This window comes from Mastomys coucha, unplaced genomic scaffold (assembly GCF_008632895.1).
Source record: "Mastomys coucha isolate ucsf_1 unplaced genomic scaffold, UCSF_Mcou_1 pScaffold11, whole genome shotgun sequence".
Lineage (NCBI taxonomy): Eukaryota > Metazoa > Chordata > Mammalia > Rodentia > Muridae > Mastomys > Mastomys coucha.
This window is the reverse complement of record NW_022196893.1, coordinates 5,519,909-5,536,927: the sequence shown is the minus strand read 5'-3', so window position 1 is coordinate 5,536,927 and position 17,019 is coordinate 5,519,909. Positions and strand designations below refer to the sequence as shown.

Here is a 17,019-nt window from a genome sequence, read left to right as displayed (position 1 = left end):
AGCCCAAGCCCAACAAAAGGCTCCCAGTGGTGATCTTAGCTATAGGAAGCTGCAGGAAGGCACCCAACAGCCACAAAAAAGGTCAGGGTGGGTCTCTGACCCATCTAAGACAGGGAGAGACACTGTTCCTTTTGCTTTAGTAAAAGACTCGCCCTGAAACCAAACACAACTTCCAAAGATCAGGAAGGGACTTCAAAAACCAACTGATCATGTCTTCTAAGAGGGCCAGCCTACCCAGAGCGTCTGTTGTCCTTGCCATCCCAATGGGTGTGACCTATAGTTTCACTGGCAGCTCAGACTAATAGCCCATTTCTCACAAAGAACATAAAGACTACCTGTTGACTGTTCTCCTAGTCATTCGCCTGGGTCTGGCTTCTGGCAAGCCCTTTCTCTGATCTAGCCATAGACAAAAGGGGGCTGGTGGCCCTTCTGGGCATGCTCATAGAACTGGCTTTCAAATCGACCAATTCTCTTACTGTTTTGAATTTTCTATTTCACTGATTTCTTTCCCTGCCTCCCCCCTTATTTTTTGCTTTTAGTATATATGTATGCATGTGTGTGCATTTGTGTGCATGCGTGCATGTGTGTGTGTGTGTGTGTGTGTGTGTAGACCAGAGGCTGATGCTGAGTATCTCCCCTACCACTCTCTACCATATGTGTTTTTGACTTAAGGTGGTTCACTGAAAAGTGGAGCCTGAAGATTTGGCAGGACTGGCTGATTAGGGAGCCCCAGTGATCCCCCAGGCTGCACTTCCCAGAACTGTGGCTTCAGGCAGACACCACTTCTCCCAGCTTTTAGGTATTTATTTTCTGAGCAACAGAACCTGCTTTGCTTTCTCAAGTACAGAAGTTCTGGTATCTCTCCAAACATCATCCCAGAATAACATTTCTTCAGAGGGTGCCTTCTTTTCTAACAGTTCATGGACACTCAGCATCCACAGCGGTTAGCCGTGCTTTCCCACAGTGCTGAGGAATCTGAACCCAGGTCCTCAGATTTGTACAGTGAGCACTTTACCCACTGAGCTGTCTCTCCAGCTCTGCTCCTCTTTTGCTATGATTTGCCTCCTCTGGGTTTGATTTGCACTGATTCTAGTTTCTCACCAGGGACCATTATGCTTCCTGCAACATCATTTCCTTGGCACTTCCTACAACAGCGCTTCCAGGGCATTTCGCTGCATCAGAAGATCACAGCGATGGGCTATGTCTTCCTCATCTGCCAGGAATGTTTTCTAACTTCCTGATTGATGCTACCCTTGCCCCATGGGTTATTTAGAAGTGTGTTGTTACACAGCTTCTATAAATTTGTAAACAGTTTGTTCTGACAATTTTTAAACCTTTGTTGTTGTTGTTGTTGTTGATATTATTTCTATTATTTGGGAGACAGTGGAAGCACACACACACACACACACACACACACACACACACACACACCACAGCAGAGGAATCAGAGGACAACTTTCAGGAGCTGGTTCTGTCCATCTGTGGTTGGCTCCAAGGGATCAAACTCAGTTGTCAGGCTTGTATAGCAAGGAGTGTTATCCACTGAGCCTTCTCTCTAACCCCACTGCCACAGATTTGTTAATCAAAGTCTATGGCCATCCAAGGAAAGGACTGTTGGATTTTGATTCTTGCCTATGCATGTATTGAGATTTGTTTGATGGCTCAGAAATGGTCTGTCTGAGTTACTTTTCTGTTGGTGCAACAAAACGCTATGGCCGAGGCAACTTTTAAAAGAAAGCATTTAATTTTGGCTTACTCTTTCGGAAGGGTAGAGCATGGGAGGATCAGAGGCATGGCCGCAGGAAGAGCTGAGAGCTCAGCCTTGATCCCCATGCAGGAAGAAAAGAGAGAGCTATCTGGGAATGGTGTGTGTCTTCTGAAACTTCATCCACCTGCATACCTCCTCCAAAAATAGCACACCTTTTAGTCCCCCACCCACGCCCACAACTGGGACCAAATATTCAAACATATGAGTGTATGGGGGCCATTCTTATGCATACTGCCACATGGTCTTTGTGGATGGTTTGGAGGAGGAACAGGTACTTTTGGGGGGGATCTAGAGTGTATTGGCTGTCTCAGTTGTTTTTATCTTTATTTGTTTTTTTCCAGACAGGGTTCCTCTGTGTAGCTAGCCTGACTGCCCTGGAACTTACTTTGTAAACCAGGCTGGTCTTGAACTCACAGGAATCCACCTGCCTCTGCCCTCCCACTCAGCTCCTACTCCCCTGGGGTGTTTGTCTTAGTTCTAAGGCCCCTTGGATGTGCATATGCACCTTCTGGGAAAGTGAGTGCCCTGTGCACTCTTAGCTGTTTGTACAGGTTTTATCTTCTTCCTCGCACAACAAGAAAAAAAGTAGGATTCGTGAAGAACTATTCAATTTTGGCTGCTTTTGAAACACAATAAAAACAAAATGAACTTTAGCTACATAGAGTAATTATTTCGTAGTGCACTTTTGAAGGTAAGAACTGCCTGTGAGCTATGGGATTCCTCTAAGGCTCGCTCGCAAGCGTTGCTATGGATCCCAAGTAAGGACAGTTAGGTTCAGTGGGGTCCCTGTCCAGGTGGTGCCTCTTCCCAGAGTCAGCATGCCCACCCAGTGCAGTTTGGTCTGTGGGAGCAGGGCAGCAGGAGTGTGGAGAGCTACGACAAAACCTGAGGAGAATACCCAGGAGGTGTGCACTCTCCTCTGGATCTCTACTGTGAATCTGCAGGTGCATTCTGATGCCCAGCGATGCCCAAGCTTTGCTCACTATGGTCTTTACCAGAAAGAGATTATCCTGGAGATTGAGCCTACAGAAGGCAGGCTGGGGACGGGGTGGTCTCAGGGGCGGAGCGTGTGTCCTGGGGGCGGGGCGGGGCGGGGCCAGTAGTGAGCAAGCACTGCGGATCTGTTGCCACAGCGGAGCCTACTAGGTCTGCCGGCGATGCTGTACAAACACCGCCCGAAGTGTGTACAGATTCCCAGACAGACAGCGGGAGGGAACTGGCAGCGACCACTGGTGAGTTTCCATGACGATAGGGATTGTGGTGATGAAGGGCAAGGGCGAGGTCACCCCCGCATCCAGCCCGCCCCGGGAGTCCTCCCCAAGCAAGACTGCAGTCTTTCAGGCGGAGCTCCCTGAGAGGGGGCAGGCTCAACCGAGCCTCAGGCCTGGCCTGATTCAGCATCCTGGGCTGGCACCTAGGAAATAGGTCATAAAGGATGGGTTGTCTTCTGGGAGGGTATTTTGGTACTCCTACAGCAGGGGCCGGCCTGAGTCTATAGGTAGGGAAGAGAGTATTAGATCACATCCCCCTCCAACAGTCCCACACAGCAGACCTGGCCTATGGAGCTCTGTCTTGAGCAAGCATCATCTGGCCCCTTCCACTGTGGCAAAGTATTCACACAGCATTCTACACTTTTCTGCGCTCGGGGGTGGGGGGACTTCACGCAGCGAGAGCAAATGCAAGAAGGACTCCTGCCCCATGAAGAGTCCAAACCTGGTTTCAGTCTTATTTTGGCGAGCCTCTTGCACTCTGGGCTCTGCCAGGAAGAGACTGCGTGCCAAGTCTCCATAAAGCCCTGCAAAAAAAGACTCCCCTCCCCCCGTGAAGTTCTCTTTGTGTTTGGCATTCAAGGACCCTGGGACCTCCTGATTTTCATTGATGTTGCCCGTTCCTCCCCTTCTTTAGCTTCCTCTACCCTCTACCCTCTCTTTTGCTTGCTTTTGGTCTTCTGCTGCAATGCTCTGTATCCCACTCCCTCCTCCCATCTCTAGGTAACTGGAAATCAGTGACACTCACTGAGCTGGGAGGCTCTTGTGCCTGCCCCAGCCCAGCTGTCATTACACGTCTCTGTCATCGTCTGTGCAGGGTTGCTTTATCACTGGGAGACCAAGAGCTCAAGCGGGGCTTCTGTGCCCTGCTTCTTCTCTGGCCTGAGTTGGATCCAGGACCAGCTGCTGTGCTTCTGTTCACTCCGGCACTGTCCTCACATCTCTCCGTCATGACCCACCTGCTCACAGTGTTCCTGGTGGCTCTGTTGGGCCTGCCCGTGGGTAAGGTGGACAGAGGTTAAAGGGACCCCGTTGAAACCTGACCCTGGGACAGGCAGGTGGAGAGAGAGCAGGCTGGCCAGAATCCTCTTGACTTCTGGATGTCCCAATCTGGCACCCAGTGGGAGTGGGAGGTTGCCTGGAGACAGCTGGGGTCTGACTGGCAGGAAAATGATTTCTTCCTGCTCTCTGATTCCCATCCTGGTCCCCAGCCCAGGCTCTGGAGTGCCACGTGTGTGCCTACAATGGAGACAACTGCTTCAAACCCATGCGCTGCCCAGCCATGGCCACCTACTGTATGACCACACGAACTTGTGAGTCTGTCTGGCATCCTGGAGGGAGGCTTCTCCCTGCCCTGGTGGACTAGCTAAGATTGAGCTATCCAAGGTCTGATCCTCTCACTGACCCTTCCTTGTGTCTGTCTGTCCCCTGCAGACTTCACCCCGTACCGGATGAAGGTGAGGAAGTCCTGTGTTCCCAGTTGCTTTGAAACCGTGTATGATGGCTACTCCAAGCACGCATCAGCCACCTCCTGTTGCCAGTACTACCTCTGTAATGGTGCTGGCTTCGCTACCCCAGTGACCTTAGCCCTGATCCCGGCACTCCTAGCTACCTTCTGGAGCTTGCTGTAAAGCTCTGTTCTCCAAGCCAGATCCATTCAAACTCAACGCTCTTAAAACACACACACACACACACACACACACACACACACACACACACACACACAAACACACACAGTTGCCCCCCTCGCCCATTCCCTCCACCTAACCCTCTTCCCTCTGAGACTCATGGCTATCTACAAAAGGACTGATGGCACCCAGACACCTCACTCCAAGGTCATTTTCAGAAGGCTGATGTATAGACCTGTAATTTGTGCTTAGCCATGGGTGGAGCAGGCTGGGCTCCTCCTCTACCCAGGATCAGGAACATCTGGGAAAGTATTGTTTATGGGGGAGGGGTCATCACTCAAGTCAAGGAACACTGATTGGATAGAATTAGTAGCCAAACTCCACCTTCATAGCATCACGACCCTGCCTCAGTCTACCTAGTAGAGAATGGGTCTGCTAGAGGGGGGGGCAAAGATAATGAACTGGCTAGAAGCAGAGAAAGACTCAGCAGAGCTGTCTCCTAAGTCCAGTGGCTTCCCAGAGCAAATATGATATGGAAGCCATGTGAGGAAGCCCTTTGTCATTTCCACCTAGCTGAGAAACTCTGCCAGACCTGCTGTCAGGGTAGGGATAGCGATTGGCCAAGGGTCGCTAGCAACGGCTTCATTTCCGTAGGCCACTGAGATCCCTCCAGCCCCAGCTCAACAGGCCCTTTGATGTCCACTACAGTCCCTCAATCACACACTGGCTGCTGGGCCTTGAGGCTGGCAGAGACATGGGAGCAAGTGATTCATGCTATATGTGTCTGGCCTGTGCACTGGCCAGAGTTATTCTGGGAATGGCAAGGAAGGATCAGAAGCAGGTCAGAGTAGGTTAATAGGGTGACTGAGACAGGGTGGGGGAGCAGACTCCAGCCAGTTTCCCAGGTCCCCTAGGCAGGTCCTATGTCCTCCGGTCTCTTGGTAAATTATCAGGAGACAAATGTACAGGGAGCCAGCCCAAGTGCCCGTGAAGTCTATTGTGGCTGAAGACTGCTGGGTACCAAGCCTCGGGAGAACCCAGCCCAGATTTAGGAGACACAGATCTGCCTTTCATGCAGTGTAGCTGTCCCTGGGAGCCTTACCCTGCTCTCTAACTAGTACTCCAACTCATGTGCCAACGAGGAACCCCCTAAAGCTGGCTCAGCCCAGGGGTCAGGATGCTGGCCAGTGTCTATGTAGTGGGATTATTCATGGAGAGTCCTTGAGTTACCACATTCTGCTGGTCACCACGTCTTGAATGTTTTCTTCAGACCTCCCAGTGGTGGAAGCTCAGGACACAAAGGCCCATCTTGGGGACTTTCCTCCCTGTCTGCTACTAGAGCTGATGTGGTTTTCTGCCTTGGTTTCCTCCTCCGGGGATAGGCCACTGGAGGATGTGGGAAGGTGGGGAAGGCATCCTGCTGAGGGGCTTGCCTAGAATCTCAGGAACAGGAACTGTGGGGCTTTATTTGTTACACAGGTGAATTGGGTGGGAAATGGCCTGGAGTTGAGGAGACATTGACTACCCAGAGGGAAGGTGAGTCTCAAGGGAGGCCAGAAAGAGGGAGGAAGGAGCACACATGCACATGTGCACCCAGGCAGTGGCTACAGAGCCCAAAAAGCAGCACTGGCAGTGGTGGGCCCTGAGGCCTAGGCAGGATGCTAAGAGGAAGCCAGTGCTGCCCCCACCTGAGCTTGCATGGAACACATGTATGCATGCACACACACACACACACACACACACACACACACACACACACCACTAGCAGCAAGCAAGCAGCCAGCATTGGGACTGACCAGTGGAAGCCATAGGGCACTGGCAAGGAGGGTCAGAGGCGGGCCCCTGACTCAGTGGGTGAGGCCTGGGAAACATTATCCTGTTACCCTGCTTGTGCAAGTTCATTGTCCCCAGTTAGATGGCATCCTCAGCCAAAACTGGGAGGAACCGGAGATCAGGTCCTCCCTCCTACCACAAGGGGGTGCTGTAGAAGAGGCTTGGTCATCTGTGGCCCCAAAGCGAAGTGCTGAGGGTGCTGCAGTGTTGAGGGCATCTTATTTCACTTGTGTCTGGACACTGACCAGATAGGCTCCACAGTGGCCACACTGCCACTCAGCCCTATAGGAAGCCCCGTGCCTAGCTAGCCTGTCCTTGGTGCTTAGCACAGAGCCCCAAAAGGTGCTCAATCAATACAGGGCCAAGCCTGCCAGTGAGGGATGCAAATAGAACAGTCCCAGATGGCCTGTCCTGAATCCCATCTGGGGCCATGTGATGAACATCTGTCTAGCCCAGTGCAGGTGGCTCTGCATACTCCACAGCAGTTGTGCAAAAGTGTATGGGGTGGTCATTACTGTGCCTCTTTGACAGGTAAAGACATTGAGGCACGGAGGAGTAGGGCACTTTATTTTCCTGGGCCATTCATCTTTCCAGTACCCATCCAACTATGGGTACTCCTCCAACAGTTCGGGTTCTTTGAGGCTGGGCACCCTCAAGATGATAATGGCTTCATAAATCAGAGAATTTCAGAGTGCAGTGTTGTAAGAGCCAATGAACCTGAAACTCTAGAACTGGACGTTTGAGGGGCTGAGGGGTAGGCCAAGAGGTAGGCCAGCTTTGTGAATGGATACGGAGAGGGGTGCGGCATGGGATGGGGTAGTAGAGAGAAGTACAAAGGAACGTCAGCCTTTGTCGGGGCTAATGCTCTCAGGAACTAGGGCTCAAGTCCACCAGAGAGAAGCGGTCCGTCGCTGTCTCTGTGACTGGCTTCTCCAAAAGCAGACAAGGAGGGAGGCACACAGCCCCCATGTCTTCATCTTCTGCAGCAAGCGCATGAGTTCACATCCTGAGACTCTAGGAAGGTTTCCAGGACTTAGGTGGCCCTTTGCTTCGGTGCGTGGTTACTTCCTGGTAAACACCATGGTGTCCCGCAGCACTGAGTGACCTGGGCTCCTCAAGCACAGACTCGTTTTCCAGCTTTCTCATTGGTGAGATGACAGTGACAGTACTCTCTCAGCTGGCTCTTGGAGGCTCCAAAGGATGCATGGACACGTGATGCCTGGCACTCCCCTTGGTTGTGTCTCTGCCAACCCCAGGCTCTCACCCAGCAAGGACATGAAATCCGATTTTATGCCACAGCTCCTTTCCCCCAGCTCCATCTACCTATACGTCAGAGCGGTCCCATCAATGTCCGTCCCCCATTGAATGAATAAATTAAGTGAAGGACATCCGTCTCTCTTTCTCTCATACCCTTCTGTCTGAGTCCAGATTGGTTTGGTGGGTCCTTCTGACCCTGAAGGTCTTTGGCTCCTATCCTCATACCCGAGCTAGCCAAGGCAAGGGAGGTATTAACAGGATACCTGGGCCTCACTAAAAGCCACCTCCATTCTGTGGGAAGAGACAGGCCCACCAGTTCCCATGCATGGACTGACAAGCCTGAGGTAGGCTGAGGAACTGGGTGGGAGACACTGGACCGGAGCCTCCCTTACCCGCTACTTCTGCCTTCATCTGACTTTCTGATTCCTGATCTCACATCCTTGTTAATTAATACTCAGGAAGAGAGTCTGACTCTAGCAGCTCCTCTGTCAGGATCTCTGGCCCTTTGCCCTGTCCAACCCCCAGGTTTGGGGATCCCATAAAGAATGGAGGTCAATCAAAGCCACCTGGACAGTCAGAGTAGACACATGGGGTCTCTTGCCTGACCTGAGTCCCTGTATCCTGGTTTATTGTCCTAATGACCTCTGCCCTGAAATTTGCTGCTCTTGTCTCTTTATCCCAATCTGGGGCCTTTTTTTAACACCAAAGGCTTTGCTTTACTTTCCTGCCGCCACTTGGTCCCATGCCAGTATAATCCCTTGATAGATAACACTCACCCCTTATTCCCAGTAGCACATGCAGAGCCATGATTCTCCTGGCTTTCCTAGTCTTGGGAGGGACAGGACATGACCGAAGCCTGAATTAGCAGATGAGGAAACTGGTCCTTCAAAAGCCTGGCCCCCGTACTCCATCCAGAATGAGTTGCTGAGGAAGACGTCCTAGTATCACCTGGCCCCGGCTCCAGTCTCACTTTCGAGTGGAGCAGAGGACTGCTTGCCGTACCGTGTCCTCTGTACAGCTGCAGGGTGAGGTGGACCTGTCCTGAGGGTCCAGCCTGCACAAGGCCTTTCTTGAGAGCCTCGGGCACATCCCTACTCCTTGGAGGAAGGAAGAAGGTTTGTGAAATTGTACCTGGCTCCCCAAAGCCACATAGCAACAAGCTCCACCAGCTCCCATCTGAGCCAGGTTGCAAGTGACTCAGGGCTGGGAGCCATCAGCAATGGGAGGCAAGGGTGGAGTAGGAGCCACAAGCAGGTATAAGGGATGGCCAGCGAGTAAACCTTGTCTTACTCAACACGGAGAACATGAGGCTTCTCTTCTGGTTCCTTCTGGCCGTGGTCTTGAGCATGGAGCTAGGTGAGTCAGGGATGTGGCCGCCTTCTTTACCACCCTTCCTTAGCACTGCCCTTCCAGCCTGGGCCACTGCTGACCCTTTCGGGTACCCCTTTCCTTCCTCCTCTCCCCATCCTTGACCCCCAAGACCCTCCTTATCTACGAGCCTCTTGTCTTATGCCGATGGCCTTCGTAGATCTCTAAACCCTCTTCTCTAGACCCCACAACGCTCAATCCGCATCTTTACTTCTCAGTTTGAAACCCACCCCCTAGGCATCCCTGACTCCATAGCAACAACCTCATACCCTCGAAAGCGCGGCACACCTCTGCTTTGCCCCTCTCCAGCCCCGGGGCCCCAGCTGGTCTGTCTCCTGACAGCCACAACTCTCTCCTGACACCCTCCTACCTCCTTGCTTAGATTCTATCTGTTCCACCTTCCCAGGGTGGTTTTATCCAGTTGACTTTCAGTCCCCTCCAACTTCTGTACCCTCCAGGCTAGCTAGCTCCAACCGCTCCCGTAATGGATGCCTTGGCTTCAGTGCCTGCTGATAACCTCCCAAGGTCACCCACAAATATCATTGCCTATTCCTGGCCTTGCCATCATGTAATGGAGCCCAAGTTGTTCCTTTATCCAACCCCAGTCAGTGCCCGAGCAAAGAAACAGGTTGCCCCTGTGAGCAATCAGCAAATGGGGCTCCAAACTCAGCCAGCCCCAGCTCCCAGAAGCCTCACCTAGCAAAACCTTGGTTCCATCATGGGTGGGAACACTTCAGAGTTTGGGGTCCACCAGAGGTGAGGGATAAGGGGTCCATGTGTACATCTCTGGGTCTAATTCACTGTTCTGGGACTGAGCCTAAAGGGGACTCTCTGACCTAAGGAAGTCTGACCACCAAAGTGCTGCCAGAGCCTTCAACACAGACCATCTCTACTTTGATGGCCCTGAGCTCAAACCTTAGAAATATTTGTCTCTGTCAGGGCTGGGGTTTCAGAGGGAGTGCTCAGCCATGAGTCAGCTGCCATCTCCATCTTAGCCAAGGCTCTAGCATCTCAGGAGAATCTGTGAGCCTGAAACAAGTTTCTACACAGGGACCTCCCAGGCTCTTCTTTCATAGCCATCCCTCAAGACAAAAGCCTCAAGCCTAGCCACTTCAAAGTTGGAGGGAGTCAGGATCCGGGAGTCTCTCTCTGCATACTCCATGTCCTATGTCTTTGCTGGGTTCCTGCTCTGCCACCCCTGGGTAATGCCATATCCTCAGGGCTCAACAGAACCTGAGAAGGATAGATTCCATCCTAAGTTGTTCTGAGGGTGAGAAAATAAGACCAGAGAGAGTAAACTGTTCCTGGCAACACTGCAGTGGGATTGGACCTAGTGGAGTCTGCTGTCTTAAGGCTCATTCTATTGTCCCTCTTACCTTCTCCAAAACCCTCTCTCTCTAGGCAAGTGCCTACCTGGAGGTTTGTCCCTATGGTCCTACCACAGTGCCTAGAGCCAATTTCCTTCTGAGAGATAAACCTTCCAGGCTTCCTTGATGACAACAAAAAGACCCCAAGAGGGACAGTTATTCTTTCTCTTAATCACCCAGCTCCTGTCCCTGTCCCTGTCCTAGAACTCATTCCATCATTTATTCTCTGAACATCTCTTGAGCCTCATTAGTAAAGCAGGGTCCAGTGTGACAGATGCTTGGGAGGGGCATTGGGGAGTGGGAAGGGATCCTCATTCATCTCCAGAACCCTAGTGAATAAGAGTAGGGAAACAGCCGTAAGTATGAACATAACAAGGCCAGGCTCATGATGGCTGTAGCAAAGGAAGATCTCTGTCCCAGAGTTGAAAGCCTCCCAGGGAGGAGATAGCCTATGAGCTGGGGCTTGTTTATGCCACATGGATGATGGAAAGGTGAGCCTGGGGAAAGCTAGGAGGCATGGGGAGGAAGAGAAATGGGAGTTGGTGCCAGTCCAATTCTCACCAGCACCTTGCTTGTCCCTTTTGGTGCCCCAATCACTTGCCCCACAGTCAGCTGTTGTCTATGCCCCTCCCTGTGCAATGAACCCACGTTCAGTCTGTTTAGTGTCTTTAACATCCAGGGGACACAGCTACCGACTTTTTGGCTTCTGTTGCTACCTTTTTATGCCCCTGGCAGGGTCTCAGCTATGGCTGCTTGATAGGGGCTGATAGACAATCAAGGCAAGTGGTGGTGACCTTGCTGTGGTAGGGACTTCCCATCTGTCCACCAGCTCTATAGTATATAGGATGAAGACCTCTGAGACTGACCAGAATGGACCGGCAAACTTACATGTGAGGACTGGTAGAGGTGTGGTTGTAGTAGGAGCCCCAGGGAGGAGCCAGATTCTTATCTCAGACACTCTCCAGTGGCCCAGGTAGGATGGGACTTCCCCTAGGAATTTTCCCATTTGGTGTCAACTCAGGACTTGTACAGAGCCAGTGTACAGTAGCATAACTGGTCATGGAGCATACCGTGGGCTGGGCATGGGGTTCGGGACTTTGGAATCCAAGGAAGAAAGCTTAAGGAAGGGAGAGGAGAAAGCTGCAGAGAGGACAGGGAGAGGCAGGGAGACAGATAAGGGAATCCAGAGGAAGCAAGAGAGATCAGGGTAAGCCACTGGCCTGACTGGAGGGTCCCTGGGCTGGATGTAAGAGCTGTGATCTAGAATTTGCCAGGAAAATGGCCTGTAGAACTCAGAAGGCTCTCATCTTCCTTCTGCCTGGCCGTGCCTTGGATTCATTGCTAACTGGATAAAGGTCCTGTCTGTCATCTTAAGCCATAGAACAGAGACCCCAGGGCTAGAGATGATTTTTCTCAGGTCCCTGGATGTAAAGGGGAGAATAGCTAAAGTCCCAGCCCCCATCCCTCCCCATCTCTGGTCTTCAGGAGCTGGAACCTGTATTCTTCCTCCCCAGAAGGTCCATCTCTGCTCCATCCAGCCCTTGGTTCTCTGGGCTGGAACATAGACCAGTTGGCTCCAATATGATCACTGCCTCTAACACAGTGGTAGGCTGAATATTAGGGTTTCCCTCAGCCCTTCTTCCAAGGTCTCAAGGTGCAAGGCCCCTCGAGGGAGGCTGGTCTACAGAGCTATAGGGCTGGTATGAGGATGGAAGCTGGGTGCTGGGTACCAGAGCAGGTGGCATCCTCTGCAGGAGTTGCTCACCGGCTACCCTTGTCTCCTTCTGTCTGTAGCTGTAACACAGGGCCTGTGGTGCCACCTGTGCAAGGGGTTTGGAGGATGCTCCCACCGGTCTGGCTGCCCAAGGAGATCCACCCACTGTGTCATCATTGCCACCCGTGAGTGTGATGGGAGGGATGGGCTGGATACACCCTTCTTGCACAGAGAGCTGGCTCACTGGGCAGGCAGAGCCCAGCAGATCAAGAACACAGTAGAAATATGCCTGGCAGCCTCTGCCTGGAACAGGGACCAGGCAGGGTCTTTCAGTGATTGGGGGTAGCCCTCAACACAATGGCTGATGTGATAGAGGTTTGGACAGCTCAGAACTTCAGGAAGCACTGTGGTTTCTCTCTTATCCTACAGGGGCTCCCATCAGCTTTACGAACCTGCCCCTGGTGACGAAGATGTGCTACAATGGCTGTCCTAGTGTCCGCAGCTTGGGCTTAGGTCGTCATGTGTCCATCGCTTGCTGCCAGTCCAATCTCTGCAACAGGGACTGACCACACTCCTCCACTACCAGCTGGCTCCACAGAACCATACCATGTCCTTTGGTCAGGCCTGGTCCTTGGCGTTCATTCCAGTTTGGCTATCCCAAAGACCCCATCTCGTGCTTCCTCAGGGAGTTCTGAATGAAGTCCTGTGTAAATCCACTGTGGGACAAATGTAATGTCTAATCTGTGGGCCACGCTTAGTATCAACAAATCTTCCAATAAAAACTACCTGGATCACATAGTTGTCCAGTGGAAGCAGTGTAACAGGTATTATAATGGCTTGTCTATAAAGGGAACTGGATTCAGAAAATCCCTTATCCCCTCCCTGTCTCTTGTCAGTCATGGCTTCCTTGGCCCAGGCTGTCTACCACAGCCCCCACTGACTTCTCTCTTCTACAAAGAGCCTGCCTATCTCCAGGCAGACACAGGGCCTAAAAGTCACAGGGGCCTGTAATGGCTGGTTCTGTTCTTGAGCAGGCTATGAGGAGGAGTTGAGTTTGTAGGCACTTAAGGAACACCCTAACTTGAGGCTGGGGCACCTGGGTATTACCTTGATCTGACATGCAGAGGAATATCCCAAAGTTGAGATTAAGGGTCAAAGACTACCCAGACCTGGGGCTAGGGCTGGGGAGCACTCTAACCTGAGGCTGAGGGCTGGGGAGCACTCTAACCGGAGACTGAGGGCTGGGGAGCACTCTAACCTGCAGCTGAGGGTTGGGGAGCATTCTAACCAGGAGCTGAGGGCTGGGGAGCACTCTAGCCTGGGCTGAGAGCATTTAAAGAACTCCCTTGATCTGGGGTTTGGGGCATTTGAGGAGCACCCTAACCTTGAAGAGCACCCTAACCTTGAGGAGCACCCTAACCTCGAGGAACACTCTAACCTGGGCTTGAAGGCTGAAGGGAACTTTGACCTGGGGTCAATGAGCACACTCACTCTGAATGAGATTCCAGAAGCCTCCTACAGACGCACAGTTGAGCAGGTGGAGAAGGCCTCTGCAGAGGAGGAATGGTGTTTGCTGACCACAGGCCTTGGGACCATCCACCTCTGTTGTCAGGAGCTCTTGGGAAAACCTGCTCTCTTCTTGGCCTTGTGTCTCTGGCATCTTGTCCCATTCTGTCTTTCCTACCTTGCCTGGTTTGCTTTGCCTATGTCTCCCAGAAGGCTGCTCCCTGGGCAGGAACTCTGCCTCCAAGTACCCATCAGGAATCTTTAAGGAGAAAGCTGTGCCCCGGAGCCATTGAATAGAGTTGCCCAGACAGCATATTCACTCACCTTAGTATGGACACGAGGAATTAAATGCCTAGAATTTGGACCCAGTAAATATTTAATTTCTAGTTCCCAACTAGGCCTGGGGATAAGTTTCTGGCTCCTGGTTTTAGAAGACCAGAAGCATATCACAGTTGATACCTGTCAGGAAACACAGGCAGGCCCTGCCCTGGGCTTGCTTGTTCTCAGCTCGGCAAAGTTCTCACAAAAATAAACACCTGCAAAAGGTAACACCCACGAGGAAGGCAATGCCCAAGCAGAGAGCAGCTGACAGAAAACTGGAGCCTGGACATTAGCCAAACCATGGAAAAGAAGTAGCTTGTGCTAGCAATGCCTGAATGAATAGCAGTGTTACTCAGGGCAGTGAGGAAGGACAGCTGCTGCTGCACTAGCACCCAAGGCAAGAAAAGATGGGGCCAGACCTCTCTCACCAGGTCAAAAGACCCAAAGTAAAACCAAAGCCCTTGTGTTTGTTTTGAGAACTGGTCCCATTGATAGCCCAGGCTGGCTCCTACCTCAGCTTCCAATGTGGCTGAAAAAGAGATTCCTTAAATGCTAGCCCACTTAGAAGATTAAAAGGTCTCAAACCTGACTCTAATCCCGTGATTAGATTAATCAGATAATTAAACTCAGGGCTATGGTATGACCCAGAAGTGGTGCCCCTGGGCATACACACAAGTAGAAACTGGCCCACAGTTGCTCAGGGCAGGGCCATTGACACACAACGGCCACAGGGTGGAAACCCACATACCCATTCCCATGAGCGAACACATACACTATGACATGTTCAGGCTATGAAATCCCAGTCACCAATCTACAAGAGTGAGGTCCTGACCCACACTTCTGCAGGGTTGACCCTTCAAACGGTACAGAATACTTCATCCTCTAGGACTCTGCATGAAATGGCAGGGGGTTAGGCAAGACTGGAAACAGGAGGAGGGGGACACACGGGGCAGGAGAGGACACCCAAAGTATTTCCTTCTACTATACCATTCAGTATTTCTGAATGTCATCCAAATGCTTGTACATTGCTCTGGCCACTGTAAACATCAGAGTCTCCAGGAGTAGAGTGTATATTTGGGGATGTCAGAGCACTTCAGTGGGAACATGTCATACAGAGGCTGTGGCAGGGAGAGAAAGGCAAATGGGGACGTATGCCCAAGTTTCCTGGGTCTTGTGGTCTGTGGGTCTTAGACATGTGGGTCAGGGCTTGGCAGCTGTGGTTGGAAGAAGAGGCTCTGTTGTGATGTCCAGTGCACTTCGTCTGAACGGCTGCAGTTACAGAAGTCTGCATGTCATGTGTTGGGCATGCAAAACATGGGGTGTGTGCAGAGCAAGGAATCTCTGGCAAGGAAACCATTGTCCCAGGCAGGTAGGCAGGAGCCTTCCCATCACCACTTCCTTCCTGTGTCTAGTTTTACTGGCTCTGTCAAGAAAGTTCTCATCCTGGGATCAACTTTCAGGATATATATATATATCATCAGCCAGCAAGCATTCCCACAGTGGGGCTCCAGCTGGCCATTCTCTAGTTCAATGAACCTCAGGTATCAGCCATGTGTAGCTCACATGAGATCCTACAGATTGAGGGCTCTGTCCCCAAGGGTATGCCTGCCTCACATCCTTCGCTCTCAGTCTTTCCATATGGTGTTTTGGTGTCTTTGGTCTTTTTTTTTTTTAAGATTTATTTATTTATTATGTATACAGTGTTCTGCTTGCATGTACTCCTGAAGGCCAGAAGAGAGCATCAGATCTCATTATAGATGGTTATGAGCCACCATGTGGTTACTGGGAACTGAACTCAGGACCTCTGGAAGAGCAGCCAGTGTTCTCAACCTCTGAGCCATCTCTCCAGCTCTTTGGCCATGTTCTTGAGTTTTAAAAAAATGGTTAAAAGTGTCACCTGGCTGGGCAGTGGTGGCACATGCCTTTAATCCCAGCACTTGGGAGGCAGAGGCAGGCGGATTTCTGAATTTGAGGCCAGCCTGGTCTACGTAGTGAGTTCCAGGACAGCCAGGGCTACACAGAGAAACCCTGTCTCGAAAAAAAAAAACAAAAAAAAACCCCAAAAAACCAAAAAAACAAAAAACCAAAAAGTGTCACCTGGCTTCTTGGGGTCTGCTGAGGAACAGCAGTACCTCAATGCCTTTCTAGACATGAAGAATTTCTCATTACCTTCCCAAGAAGCCCAGAACCTCTTGTGTTAAGCAACCCAGAAGCTAAGAGTCCCATCCCTTTGGGGTTTTAAAGAGGTTTCCTTATGTGAGCATGATTGCTTACATCATTGGCCACTGGTGATCAGCTCAGCTTTCAGTCCCTCTCCCGTCCTCAGAGGAGACTTGGGGTGTGGATCAAAATCCCCACCCATCAATTGTGCTAGTATCTCTTAGGTGATCAGCCCCGTCCTGGAACTACCAAGGGGCATCCGTCCACCTGTCATTCATCAACTTATAAAAGACACTCAGGAGCTTTAAGGAGCTGCGTGTCAAGAAAATTGGCTGAAGACCAAGGGAGTCTTTCACAATGCCACAGGAATGGAGGGATGGTACAATAGCTAGGAGCATGGGCTTCCTTTCTGGGACAATGGGACACGGCAACCCAACTAGTGATGTTTGCAGGTGTCTGTGGCTATGCCAAAACTGTTGAGCTTGGGAGTGCAATCTTCCTACACACCCTCTTGAGTATGTCAGTTGGTAGTCCAAGCTGGCCTTGAACTCACGACTATCATTTCTCACGCAAATGTAGGGATTACAGGTGGGTACCAGCACTCAGCAAATGATATACTTTGAAATGTGTAAGCTGCCAGGTATGTGAGATGTAGCCAATAATGCTTCTGAAAATTAGAAAGAAAAAAGTGGTAGTGGTGCATGCCTTTAATCCTAGAACTCAGGAGGTAGAAGCAGGTAGATCCCTGAGTTCAAGGCTTGCCTGGTCTGCAAATTGAGTTTAGAACAGGAAAGGGAGACATAGAAAAACAACAATAGAAGAAGAAGAA

At 51.2% G+C, this 17,019-nt stretch overlaps 2 protein-coding genes across 2 annotated transcripts; both read left to right on the top strand.

Annotated features, from left to right (window-relative positions):
• Positions 1 to 2,866: 2,866 nt before the first annotated feature.
• Lynx1 (Ly6/neurotoxin 1) lies at positions 2,867 to 7,885 on the top strand. Its single transcript, XM_031357769.1, has 4 exons — positions 2,867 to 3,000; positions 3,854 to 4,038; positions 4,248 to 4,349; positions 4,471 to 7,885. The coding sequence occupies exons 2-4, from the start codon at positions 3,987 to 3,989 to the stop codon at positions 4,665 to 4,667; spliced, it is 351 nt and encodes a 116-aa protein (XP_031213629.1). The 5' UTR covers positions 2,867 to 3,000; positions 3,854 to 3,986; the 3' UTR covers positions 4,668 to 7,885.
• Positions 7,886 to 9,053: 1,168 nt separating this feature from the next.
• On the top strand, positions 9,054 to 12,993 carry Slurp2 (secreted LY6/PLAUR domain containing 2). The gene is made up of 3 exons (XM_031357781.1): positions 9,054 to 9,110; positions 12,284 to 12,388; positions 12,633 to 12,993. The coding sequence occupies exons 1-3, from the start codon at positions 9,059 to 9,061 to the stop codon at positions 12,767 to 12,769; spliced, it is 294 nt and encodes a 97-aa protein (XP_031213641.1). The 5' UTR covers positions 9,054 to 9,058; the 3' UTR covers positions 12,770 to 12,993.
• Positions 12,994 to 17,019: the final 4,026 nt, after the last annotated feature.